Source organism: Rhagoletis zephyria, unplaced genomic scaffold, assembly GCF_001687245.7.
Source record: "Rhagoletis zephyria isolate East Lansing unplaced genomic scaffold, Rhagoletis_zephyria_1.1 Rzeph_scaffold_02073, whole genome shotgun sequence".
NCBI lineage: Eukaryota > Metazoa > Arthropoda > Insecta > Diptera > Tephritidae > Rhagoletis > Rhagoletis zephyria.
The window spans coordinates 50,596-63,765 of record NW_016159157.1 but is presented as its reverse complement, the minus strand read 5'-3'; the positions used below and the strand labels follow the sequence as shown (position 1 = coordinate 63,765).

General features: G+C 39.6%; 1 protein-coding gene across 1 annotated transcript in view; it reads right to left on the bottom strand.

Moving 5' to 3' along the window:
- Positions 1–13,170, bottom strand: part of LOC108365954 (protein stum-like) — a 68,393-nt gene that overhangs the window by 9,838 nt on the left and 45,385 nt on the right. Inside the window, exons 2-6 of the mRNA XM_017620190.1 lie at positions 10,811–11,325; positions 9,764–10,735; positions 9,117–9,704; positions 6,437–9,042; positions 5,510–6,371 (exon numbers count right to left, since the gene is read on the bottom strand). Of these exons, the coding sequence (XP_017475679.1) occupies positions 5,510–6,371; positions 6,437–9,042; positions 9,117–9,704; positions 9,764–10,614 (4,907 nt within the window). The 5' untranslated portion in view covers positions 10,615–10,735; positions 10,811–11,325. The remainder of the gene's footprint in view (positions 1–5,509; positions 6,372–6,436; positions 9,043–9,116; positions 9,705–9,763; positions 10,736–10,810; positions 11,326–13,170) is intronic.

Here is a 13,170-nt window from a genome sequence, read left to right as displayed (position 1 = left end):
TGGCAGTGGTATCTATTGCGCTTTAAATAGCTCAGTTGCAAAGCCTCTTTCAAATTTTGTAAACTGCTGAAGCTAAACGACTGTGAGCTTAGGTGCATTTTCCGCTTACCTGCACAATTTTGCCAAAATGCTGCTTCTTGAAATGGATTTTGTACGAAATTTTCAATTTTGGCTGCATTTCCGCTTAGCAACCCTTTTCCGTTTAACAGCCCTGGTTTTGAGTAAGTTTTTTTTCGATTTGTAGGAAAAATATTTCGCTTACCAGCACTAAAATTTTTTGAAAGGTTCATTTTGCTTACAACATATCCCTCTTTTTGTGAACCTGTGTCATGTCTGAAATCAGCATTGGCGATGAAGACCCATTAGTAATGCCTCTATAGTGACTAGTGTTAAAGAGGCCTTATTCACTTTAAGTACTTAAGAAAAAAAATTCATGAAAAACAGTATTGGAATCAATTTTAAAATCCAGTTACAGTTTTCCGCATTGCTGCGCATTTCGCTTAAGTGCAGGAAATCATTTGCAGTGTAAGTAAATGCAGCTAAACGGAATATACTGTATTTGGAACGGTCTAGGCCACGTTCTTCTATCGTGCATTTGATTCAGGTACATAGAAATAGTAAATTGATTATTCCTCTGTACAGTTCTTGAATAAATATTTCACATTTTTACGAGTACACCAGTGAAAGACTGACAACACAAACTTCGAGTATTCACCATAGCTAAGGAGATAGTGAATACTCAAAGTTTCATTGCACCTCCTTAGCTATGGTGAATACTCAAATTCTGTTTTGTGTGTACAAATACTTCTTCTTGCTGTTGCTGTCATAGGCTCGTTGCAACGTAACAACAATTTGAGGCACAGTTGTCAGCAATAAAATCAGCTTATCCCCCTCCTCAAGCGATATGCGCATAAATATTGAGGTGACGGGTGGAAGGAAATTTCAAAGTTCCCAACGTCAACAAAAAAAAGGTGAAAATGAGTAAAAGGAGTTTACTCACGAAGCAAATAGAATGGATAACGCTCGACGATACAGAATGCGGTCATATAAATATCTGCATAAATTCTTAAGTATCTACATGCGTACATATGTTCATACAGTGCCGAAAATATAAATAAGGCAGAGACATGAAAGTGTACCCCGCTCTCTAACAAAAACCATGTACGTCATAATTTCATAAAAATGTTGAGCTTTTTAATTACATTTCTTAGAAATATTCTGAGTATGCATTAAAATTTAGTATAACAAAGTGCAAGTTTAAAGTAGCTAAGACGTACCAGTGATTTTTGGAAATTTTTATTTTTTTTTGTCGAAGGTACTGCTCTTTTTCTCCATACAAAAAAATTGGCGAATGTTCATACATACTTTTTATGGCAGAAAATGTGTGAACAAAAAATGCACATGGGTACTATTTAGCTACTTCAAGTTTGCATGTTATTATACTAAAATTAAGCATACTCAAAAAAATACCAAAAAATCTGATAACAAAGTTTCAAATTTGGATAAACATTCCACAGTTCTACAAAGTTTGAAATTTTGACTTACATAATTTTTTTCGGTAAGCGATACTTTCATAAAAAATAATAAAAAAAATTTAAACAAAGAAAAATAGCCAAAACTTGCTAAAATGTCTCTGCCCTATTTACCTTTTTGCCACCGTATTTACATACATACATATGTATGTATATGCAAGTTTCGCTTACAGCAGAACGATGAGTTGTGGTTAGCGCAATACTCCTTCTGCCAACGCTGCTGTCTAATGAATTATTTATGAAAATTGTAAATGGTTTGAAATTCCTGCAAATTGCCCGTCATAATAAAATACCATTCGTGTTTGATGTGTAAGTTTTGACCTTTCACTTGGCTCTTATGAATGAAGGTGCCATGGATGACACTGATGGTCATGGATAAACGCTTTAAGGTTTTTCGTATATTCTTATTACTGGTGTTAAGGTGGAGACGATGGAATTTACTTGTAGTACGGTTTGTTTATTTCTTGCTTGATATGCTCGTAATAGGATTCGAGTTTAGTTTAGATTAGGCTAAAACTTTTTTATAAAAAGAAAATACCTACATACATATGTAGTATATCTAAATATAGTCGAAACAATTTGTTATCTAAGATATGAAGGTTTTGAGTTTGGATGACTCACGTCAGTAAAGTAAGAGAGAAATTGGGGGTTTAGATTCAAAAAATTAGCGGTTTTTATTAATTTTTCCGATTATATTCATTGTGGGAGCTACTATGTAATAATTATTAACATATATACATAAATTGAAATACTAAATAGACAAAAAAATTTATGTGTGTTTTTAACCAGATCCCCCTGCGGTTATGTACAGTATCGGTCATATCTATAGCACGCCATTTCGAAATGATATTGTGTGCAACTTATGTTTATTTGTTTACTTTTGAGAATTCTCAATTAAAATACAGTTCTTTCTCTAACAAACCCCATATAAACCCAAGTTTAACAATTTGTAGAAAACTTCAAAAAAGTGCAACAAATTTTCACCTAAGTTTCAAACTTTTTTCTCGGAAGTGTTAGAATTTTTTTGAATACACAGGTTTTTAGCCCCTGCAATTTTAGTCTGATAATGTGCAAGTTTCAAGTGACTGAAAGTTACCGTTGATTTTTTAGAATTTTTTTCGACAAAGGTGTTGCGGTTTTCATCCATATACAAATTTTATTCATTATATGGAAGCAAATGCGACAAAAAAAAACTAAAAAATTAACGGTAATTCGCAGCCACTTGACAAATGCACATTATCAGACTAAAATTGCAGGGGCTAAAAAATTCTAACACTTCCGAGAAAAAAGTTTGAAACTTAGGTGAAAATTTGTTGCACTTTTTTGAAGTTTTCTACCAATTGTTAAACTTGGGTTTATATGGGGTTTGTTAGAGAAAGAACTGTATTTTAATTGAAAATTCTTAAAAACAAATAAATAAACATAAGTTGCACACAATATCACTTTGAAATGGCGTGCTATAGATATGACCGATACTGTATTTCGACCCGCTAAATCTGAATCTTAGGTCAATTTGACCCGTATACCCTCAAGTTTTCGAGTAAATTGCGGAAAAAGGAGGTCATACGACCGACGTATTTTTTTTTCTCAAAAATATCAAGCGCGCATTTCTTATATTTAAATTGTTAGCACGATTTTAATAGAAAAGTACAAAGCTATCTTTTGAAGACCCAAAAATGTTTCTACGGCAAATTTTTATATAAATTTTTTGAGCTGAAAGAAAGACTTGAGGCGCGATTTTTCACAAAATCTGTATTAAATATTTTTTACAAAATGTGCCCGAAAATTGTTGATCTGGAAGAAATTCCTGACTGTAGTAAATTCAAGCGATGGTTGAAGGTTGCGTACAAAAATTCAGAGAATTGTGAAAAGTGAGTCGTGGCTGCTGGCAGTTGGGCGATACTTCGATGACATATGAGTCCGAATCTGAGGTCCGTTTGACTCGCAAACCCCGACAAATTCCAGTAAATTGCAAAAAACTGAAAGAATGCAAAAAATTCGCAATTTACTCTAAATTTTGAGGGTGTACGCGTCAAACAGACCTCGTATTCGCATTCAGCGGGTCGAAATACATGTTGGTTGGTGGGTCTGGTTAAAAGCACACACCACTTTTTTTTTGTGCCGGTGTTATACACAGTTAGTCTCTGCTGGCTGGGCGTATACCGGTGGAGGCATCAGATTTGCCGCGAACATAGCTCTTTCAAGTTTTGTATACATTTAGTATAGCCGGTGCATACCCCCGGTGAACACCCTACCTCAACGCGTTTCTCATTACCCAGAAAGGATGTGCGTGTCAGAAGCTAATTACGAATTGAACATCTTTTAACTCTCCCATATTTCTTTCAAATTCATATATATGGAATGTACATAGATATGGGTGAACACATCTATGCACATATGTACATATGTACTATTTAAGATATTCAATATGCTAAAAAAGAAAATTGCCAATGTAGCATTTTAATTAGAAAAGCATGCGAATTTTCAATTTATTACATTTGCTATAAGTTCACTATGCAACATTGCATCGACTGCAATATGCGTTGCTGCAACATGATTCAAGCGTCACGCTATTCTCGCCACATCTCAGTGCTTTTAGCAGAGTACTATTAAAGGTACAATAACCCAATGCGTGATATACGGCCACTCATATACAAAAATACATACTTACATACATACGTATATAATACAGTGCATTCATACCCTGTAGTCAAATTTACCAGTTGTAAACTACCTCACAACTAGTATGAACCGCATGCCCAACTAGTCAACCAACTATCTTTTTTCCATGCAACCAACTGTCCAATTATGTACCGAAACCACTACTTTGGGAGTCAAAAATTTAAATGAATTCATGAATATACAATAAAAAAAATACACACATTTTTATTTAGCAGCCTTAAATTTGCCAATTAGTGTTAAATTTTTTGAGTATTAATTAAAAGGAAAAATAAATACATACATATTTCAAACTTTCGAACACAAATTTAAATGCATTTTTCGTTAAATGTTATTAAAAGTAAAAGCTTTCAGGTACAATAAATACTATATTTTCATCTTTTTTAATAATATTGAATATGCAAAAGAAACCCTTTTAGTTAAAAATAAAATAAATACTTTAGTTCATTTGAGTGAAATTAAATAAAAATAAAAGTTTTCATTCAAATAAATTAAATGCATTAGCTTTGCACATTTCAGTCCTTTCTTTTTAAAATTTTATTAAAGTAATAATTAATGTTTAAAATTTGAGATTTGGATAAGAAGAAAAAAATAAATAAATAATTCATGCCGTTATTAAACATTCATAACTTTTGTCTATAGTTTGGCTTGTTGATTGATAATTGAAATTAATCAAATAATTATATTAATGTTGTAGTTAAAAACGTCAAAAATAATTGAAAATGATCAAAAATAACAAACTAATGATGTAATTAAAATTAATAAATTAATTAACAATTTTTTTTAAGTAATTATTTATTTATCATTAAAAAGGTGCTAATATCAGTATTTAATCATTAAACGGTTATCCAAAAAAACATGCTTTAGTTAATAATCATTATGAATATTAATCATTATTTAACAGGTCTGGTGTAATTGAATACGTACTCGCTTTAACGGTTTACAACATGCCCAAATAAGAGTTATAATATTTTGTTTAATTTACTGTATTAAACTGTCGAAGTCAAATAAAACAGGGGATGAATAAATCGTTTTGAACTCGGAACAAGTCTGGCCATTTTCGAACCAGTTCGGCTTCAGTTAGAAAATTCTAGTTTTTAAACTAGTATTTTTCCTAACTAGTTTAGCTTTTCACTGCGGGGTGATAATTTGCAGTGCAGAGCTGTGTTGACAGCCAATTAAATTTTATAAATTTTAATAAAAGAACATTACTTCACTGAGAGGTTGATCGGTGGGTTCGGAGAACACCACTAATACAGCTCTAAATTAGTAAAGCAAGTGCAAAACTTTTCACTTACCCGCTGCCTGCTGCCGAACCGCCTTGTCCATCTGGTGAACGCCGTTTGTTATCGTCGCCGCCATTACCATTTCTATGCGCAGCGCTTTCGACACCTCCTCCACCTCCAATCCCCTTCTGACCGTTTCCACCGCCGCCAGTGACCTTCGCATGAGTTTCGCCTTTCAGCGTTGCATTCACTGCTCCATCGGCTGTCTTGTCAGCTGCACCGTCGCCTTCGTACGCGTAATTCTGGAAATTTGCATCGTCACAGTCAACATCTGGCATAACTGATATAGCACGTTCACTAACCCGTTCGACGGTGGCATCTACCACGCCAGCATTTGGCATCGCCATTGCACCGGTTGTGGCAGCTGCAGCCGCCGCTGCAGCAACTGTGGCATGCTGCGTGGCTTGCGCAGCTGTAGTCAACACAGAAACGTCGGCCTCGATGGGCTGTGTTGGTGGTAGTGGTGATCTCTGTGTTGACGCAACTGGCATAACTGAGCTTTGATCGTTTGCAGCATTCCCAGCCGCTGTTGATTCCTCGGTGGTACCCGATCGAGAGATTGATTCAACAGCGCCTCCCCCACCAGCAGCACCAGCCTTTATTCCCGCTTTATTTTCCACAACTGTAGCTACGCTTGATGTGGGCGAAGCAGCGCTATCCGACAATCGACCCATATCGCTTTCTAGACTTTTCAAGTCGGTGAGATTTTCGTGAATTTTTTTCTGAATTTCGTCTGTTGCCTCGGATACAGTCTTTTGTATATTCTCCAGCGTCTTCTGTGACTTCTCTAATATGGCAGCTGGTAGAGCAGCCACATTTTCTGGTGTTTTCAGCTGTGCTCTGCTGTTGCTCTTCTGCAATGTTGCAGGTTTTCCTAAGAATTTATTTAAAGAGTGAAAGATTTTGTCAAATTTATTTAAAGATACATTTTCTACTAACCATTCGTTTTCGTCGGTTTAGTGGCTTCTTCAGCAACCGAAGGAATATTCGCCTTCTTACTGAGATTGCTATCGGAACGCTTCATACTGAGCAAGCTCATCCTAGAGGCCATACGCACAAGCGACACATTAGACGGATTCCGCTTCATACCAGAAGTAGAGCCACTGCTTCCGGTGCTACCCGAGCTTGCGTTCGCAGGTCTTTTGGCGGTTGTGGCGACCGCGACACCCGTTGTCGCTGCTTTCGCAGCTTCCATTTCGATAGGACTGCCACTGGCTTCTCTACCATCTGCAGACTTTTCATCTCCCGCCTGCGTCACTTCGCCGGGTTTATTGGCACTTTGGGTTCCCTTGGCTATCGCTGCGCCCATTTTATTTTCACCTTGTTTTCTTTTAGTTGCGGCTGCTACTCCTTTAGCAGTTGCCTTTCCCAGAGTTTTGGAGATGGTTTGGCGTTTGAGTCCACCCGCTGCTAACGCCACCGCCGCTGCTGAGGCTCCCGCCTTGCTTGTTTTCGGCGCTGTCGCTGTAGTTTCCCGTCGACCAACTTTAGCTGCACTACTTGGTGTAGTATCGCGCTTTCGTACATTAGAAGTCTCCCGCCTGAGGTTAATACCAACGGGTTTTGGTAAGTTACTCGGCTGCTTTTTCACAGATGCCGTCTGTTTGTTCACTGACGATGGTGTGCGTTTGACACTCGACTCGGGTTTATGCACCGAGGTTGGTGCTTTTTTGGCACTTGTTGATTTCGTACGTTGATTTGTTGGAGTGCGCGTGGGTGAAATCCGACTCACACCTTTCGCAAGTTTAGCTTTTGCTAGCGAACGAGAACTAGACGATCGTTTGCTGACTCTTGTTTTTGATGACGATCGTGTGGATTTCGTTACGCTACCAGCTCTCAGAGGTATACGAGATCGGGAACTTTGCCGTGACTCAGATCGGTCCCGCACTTTCTTTTCTCTCCCCCTACTTCCCGAACGCTTTTTGTTGGGTGGACTGAGTGACTGCCGGCGAGCTCGCGCTCTCCTGTTGAATACAGGGCTAACAGAAATCGATTTCCGATAATGTGAAGGTGTGGGAGACGGTTCCACGCTTCGTTTTCCGGGAATCGGTGAAAAATTTCCGGCTACTGAAGTGATCGAACGCATACTCATTCTGGAGTTAGAGCGCGAGTTCGCAATTTCTTTCGCCATTTCCATTCGCGAGTTCGGTCTTGTACTGCTTCGGGAAGCTGTACGCGATATTTGACGCGTAGATGCACGAGAGGTAGACCGTGATGCCGATCTAGAATTGGCACGCGAAGCTGATTGTGAAATGTCGGTTCTTGCCGTTGCACGGGAAGCAGTACGACTAGATGCACCTCGTGAGTTTGGATCGGACAAAGGCAGTTGGGCGGTGAACTCTTTCAATGGGGATGAAGATCTAGATCCTGGGCGGGTTCCACGTACCGGTATTCTCGAAAGTGAGTCTCGCCTTGAAGTCACATCTGACATGGTTTCGGAAGGAGCTAGGGAACCAACGCCATTTTGCTCTGGACTTTGTGGCGTACTGCTGTCCTTATTTGGCGTACCTAAGATTGGTGAAAGCGTGGAAGGTTTAGCAATTTTTGTGCGTGATGTTCGACCACTAGTCAAACTAGCTGGTGTTATCAAAGATTGTCGTCGTTTTGTTCTAGGGCTTGGAGTTGGGAATAAAGATTTTCGAAGTTGCAACTGTGTTGTCATCGATGGGCGGCGAAAACTAAAGTCGGACGTTGTAATAGAGCTTAAGTTTGAACTACGACGATCCGAGGCCGTTTGTGTTGAGCTACGACGCTCGGGTGACGTAGAGCTGGATCGACGTCGAGTTTGAAGACCCCTCAATGGTGTCGAAAGAGGCGTTTTTAGCTGTCTGCCTACGGAAAGGTCATCCATGCTGGCCCAGTTCGAACGCAAAGGTATATGCGAGGTGTCCCCATTGAGTATGCGTAGCAGACCTTTTTGCTTTCGTGTTGGATTGGGGTTAGGTTTAAGTGGGCGCGGCAAAGCACCAGGGGGAAACACCGCAGGCTCTCGGTGTAGATCTGTTATGGAGCGGTTAAGACGTGGTATAGAAGTTCGGTAAGGATCAGTAATTAACGGCAGGGCTTCAGAACTTTTAATTTTTGATTCACTTGCTGATTTGGCAAATGATGGCAGTGCTGAGGGTCGTCGTAATTTCGACGTTGACATTAGTGCCGCTGATGGCGACAGTGGTGTTATATCTTGTGAAGACGATAACGACTCGCGATGTTGCAATATGCCTCGCTGGGTCATCATATTCGGAGTATGCCGACCGGTCATGTTGAACTGCACTGAAGGGCGAGGAGAGTCGTCGACGGTTCCTTGGAGTCGCTGCTGAGGCAACTGTGGCAACTTGAGTTGTGTGGATGAAAGGGATTTTCGCTGCAAGTACTGTCGTGGCTTGGCGATGGGTTTTACAGATGAACTATTAGACAGTACTGAAATTTTTGAGGGCGAACGTTGTTGCTGACTGTACGGAGAAGGGCTCTGATTTCGGGATGACTGTGGTGTTTTTTCTGAGATAATTGTAAACGAAGTCTTTTTATGCAGGCGAGGTTGATCAACTCTATAAGAGAATAAAATATACATATGTATGCGTATTTATATAAATGTTTTCCTAGTACGTAATTATTTCATTACCTAAAGTCGCCTCCGGTGACTATAGAATCTCGCAATATCACAGGTGACATTTCTCGTTCGATGAAGTCTTGACTTTCTCCAGGAATGGGTGAAATGAAATCCGGAGGTGGCGGTTTAGCCGGCGGTGGTGGCGTTCGAAAATTCGGTTCATTCACGCTCTCCAAGAGTCTCTCACCCTGATGCTGCAAATACGCTTGGGGAGAAAGCAATAAATCAGTTTCTATTTCCCGCAGAAGTGATGGAGACGGATCTGGTGGCCTAGCTGGTGGCTGTAGAATATCCAGTGGAACCGTTTCTTGCTCAAATATTTGTGTTTTATCGGCAAGCCGTTCTTCGCCGCTGCTAGAGCCATTCGAATCGTTAATCATCGCCGCTACAGGAGAATGGTGCATGGGCATCTCCTCTCTCTTGATAGACATAATGTTCTTTGAACTTGGGCGCAGTCTTGGTATTTTACTGAATTCCGGATAGTCTTGTGCTGCTGGCCGAAACCACTCACTGCTCGTATAAGATTCATTTGAAAATTGGCGGGGAAATGGGTGACCTGCAGTAGAAGGCGGTTCTCCTATTTCGGTTTCTTGAGTATTGCTAAAAAGAGGAAAAAATATTAAGCAGAGCTTTTATCAAAAGTCTCACACAATGCGTACCTCAGTCCACCAACATTGGATTTGAAATCCTCACTAAAATTGGAAACCCTTCGCTTTGCTTCGGAATATTCCCGCACCCCTTTTGCATCTCTCACTTCTAATGACTCTACGATTTCTGTTACATCAGAGGCTTGCGTTACATCATACACAGCGGGACAAAGCGTACCATCATCCGGTGTGAGCAGTGCATAGTTGGGCGACTCGCGCGCCTCAGAGCTAGAGCCGCCACTAGAGTTCGGTAATATCTGAATGTCTGGGGGTTGAAGGCGCGGCATCGGCGTTGGCAGGACATCAAAGTTACGCTGAGAAGGAGTGTCAGAATTGCGTTTGCTAAAAACCGAACTAAACGGCACATTGGAAAACAGCCGCGTGGTGTTTGTAGCTCGATCAGTTTCCAAAGATTCCAGACGTCCAAAAGCATCCTCCTCGGAGCCGGAGCTAATGTCCAATGACGGACGAAAAAGGGTCACTGGATCGAACTGCGTTGTGAGAAAATCAGGCGGTGGCGGCGGTGGAACAGGATCACCGAAAAGGCTGCTGTACTGATTATCCAGCTCAACATCGACTGAGGCGGTGCCAGAGGGACGCGCCCTACTGAGACGCGAATTCGGATGCATATGGTAGGCAGCGGTTGTGTTCGTGTTGGAAGCAGATGTAATGCGGTCATTGCGGAATTGTGATAATGAAGATGGAGACATTGTTTGGTAATTGTAGTCAAGTGGAATGATGGCGGGTGTAAGCGTTGATGTGCTCTGTGTGTTCGAAGAGGAGTTGGAGGCGGATCTAGGAGGATACAGTGATTGGTGTGTAGGCGTTGCGGATGAGGATGAAGATGATGGTTTTTGGCTCATATTAACATCGGATGATGATGACAGATGATGTGGGGGAGGAAAGATACCGATGGACTGATTTTACAAATAAGCGTATAAATTTTCGTCTTCGGGAATACCAAGTCGAGATGGCGCTGTTAATCTGCAAATACATAGAGAGAGAAAGTCAGTAACAAAGTTTGCTTTGGTGGAGAAATGCGTATGTAAGTTTCAACACCTGTATGCATAGCCTTCGTTCGACGGACTTTGAGGTTTTCTGTGCTGCTTTTTAGTCGCGCAAAGGCACAATAATTTCGCAGTAATTGGCATTTGTGCAAAAAAGTTCGAATATGCGAAGGCATATGTGTGGTTCGGCGTGGGAAACGTTGTTAAGTGTAGTTGAAAGCGTTCGAATCAAACTTGCATGATGTTCACTTTGCAACGACACGTCGTACCGCAGATTCGCGACCACGGCTGATTGTTGTTTTGGTAGTTTCCTTTTCGCTCACACAATCCTTCTTCCTTCTTTCAATGTTGCTTATGTAGTAAATAGTGGTGTACGAGGACTCAGTGGCTGCGGGTTTTATTGCGGCATCGTATAACTTGCTGGTATTATCCGTTATTTATTAGTTCAAATACTTATTTCGCCAAATCTACTAAATATTGGTGATACTGGTGGCTGACAAGTGGAAGGCCTCTTGGAAGGTATGTATGTATGTTTTCCAGCTTTATTGCTTCGGCTGAAAGTACAATCTGGAAAAAAGTTTTTAAAAAAATTCGTGGGCGAGAATCGTATTATATTTTCTATATAATATGAATTATAAAATTCCAATGGCGACCGGCTGTTTGAAAGTTAATTTAAACGAGTGGATGACCCAGGCGGTATACGACCCAATCGCGACTGCACTTGCCAACGAGCATAAACTAAATGCTACAGATACTTTGAGTTGTTGGCATTGGGCTTCACTTCGCTATCGTCAATTCGTAACGTTGCTCATCGCATGTTGCACGTGCCCATGTACGGGTGTTTGTGTGTGTGTGCATGTGTACTGAGGCAAATCTTGAAGATTTTACGCTTCGCTTCAAAGTGACTATTAGCTGCAGCCGCAGTTACCTGCAGCAATTTATGTATTTTTTTTCATTTCATTGCAGTTGTTGGAGTTTGCTGCTATCGCTGTGTGAAAGAGAGCATCAAATTTAAGCAGCGTGCACAACATGCCATGAAGATGCCCCCACTATTATAAACTATCAAACAACAAGTAAATAATTAAATTATAAATTCAGCTAACAACTTAAAAAAGTGAATGCAAAAGTTATTAGACAAAAAAAAAACGAGCAGTAATTTTATTTGGTGGGTATAAGTGAAAATCTAATTTTACATTCTGAATAAAATATTTTCGGGAGTTTAGATAATAAAAAACTGTTTTCAAAAATATTCCGCAAAAGCAATTATTTTTTTATTTATTGCTATGAAAATGATACGAACTCAATTTACATATATGAGCGAATCTCACGAGTTGTTACATTTTTTTGGCCGAAAATGGAGGCACACTTATCTTAGAAAATGCATTATCTTCAGTTTTGTATAAAGAACAAAATTCCAACGCGAAATTGTATTTAAATTAAAATTTTAAAAAGATCTACTAAAAAAGTAAAAAATTATAGTTTCAAAAACTGAAACCTCCCTATTATAATTGCCATTCGTACTGTCATCAGGTATGTAACTTGAGAATATAAATCGCTGAGGAGCATCAATATTACATAGTTACATCCCGAGCTAATAAAAGGAAGGTAAAAAAATAACCACTCGAGAGCTCAAATACCCGCCGTTGCGTATGTAACGTATACGCCACGTAGCACGATACGCAGGCATCTAACACGTTCACTCGCACACTTTAACTTAAAAGTCATATTATTTAAAAGTAATTAAATATTGGCGGCGGGGAAATTTTTACACTGCATTCGTTATGCACATATATGTACGTATGTATATACTTTTTTAATTTATTTTTCTTGAATGAAGTCGGCATGGATTTTTAATTTACATCTCTTACCTATTTTTTCATATACAAAAATATTTAGCCTACTTTTAGGCGTTCAAACTCACTACGGTTAGCGCAATTGATTTATGCTGGTATTAATGCCGGGTGGGCTTTGCTGATTTCCTTCAGCGATTGACCGACGCTTGTTTACTTTAATTTTTTTTTTCAATTGTTTTTATGACACATTTATTCGCATTTCTTTGTGCCACATTCGCCGACCATCGAAATTCTTGTCGATTCAAAGATAAGAAATAAAAGAAATAAATCTGGGTCAGAGCATTTATGCGTTTGTGTCTGCTTTATGTAGTTGTGCGCGTGATGGGTGCTTTTGCAACTCCTTTGACCCTAATGGCGGATTAAGTAAATTATAGTTCATTACCGCTGCGACACTTTGCAATAAATGTGCACATACACACATGTATACATACATATGTACCCTGCAGGGAAACCGCGTACTAGTGAATCAAATTTCTAGTTTCGTAGTAGATCCAGTCCGATAGTAACTAGATTCGCACCAGTCGAAAATCAGCGAAATGTGGTAGTTAAAAAAAAAAAA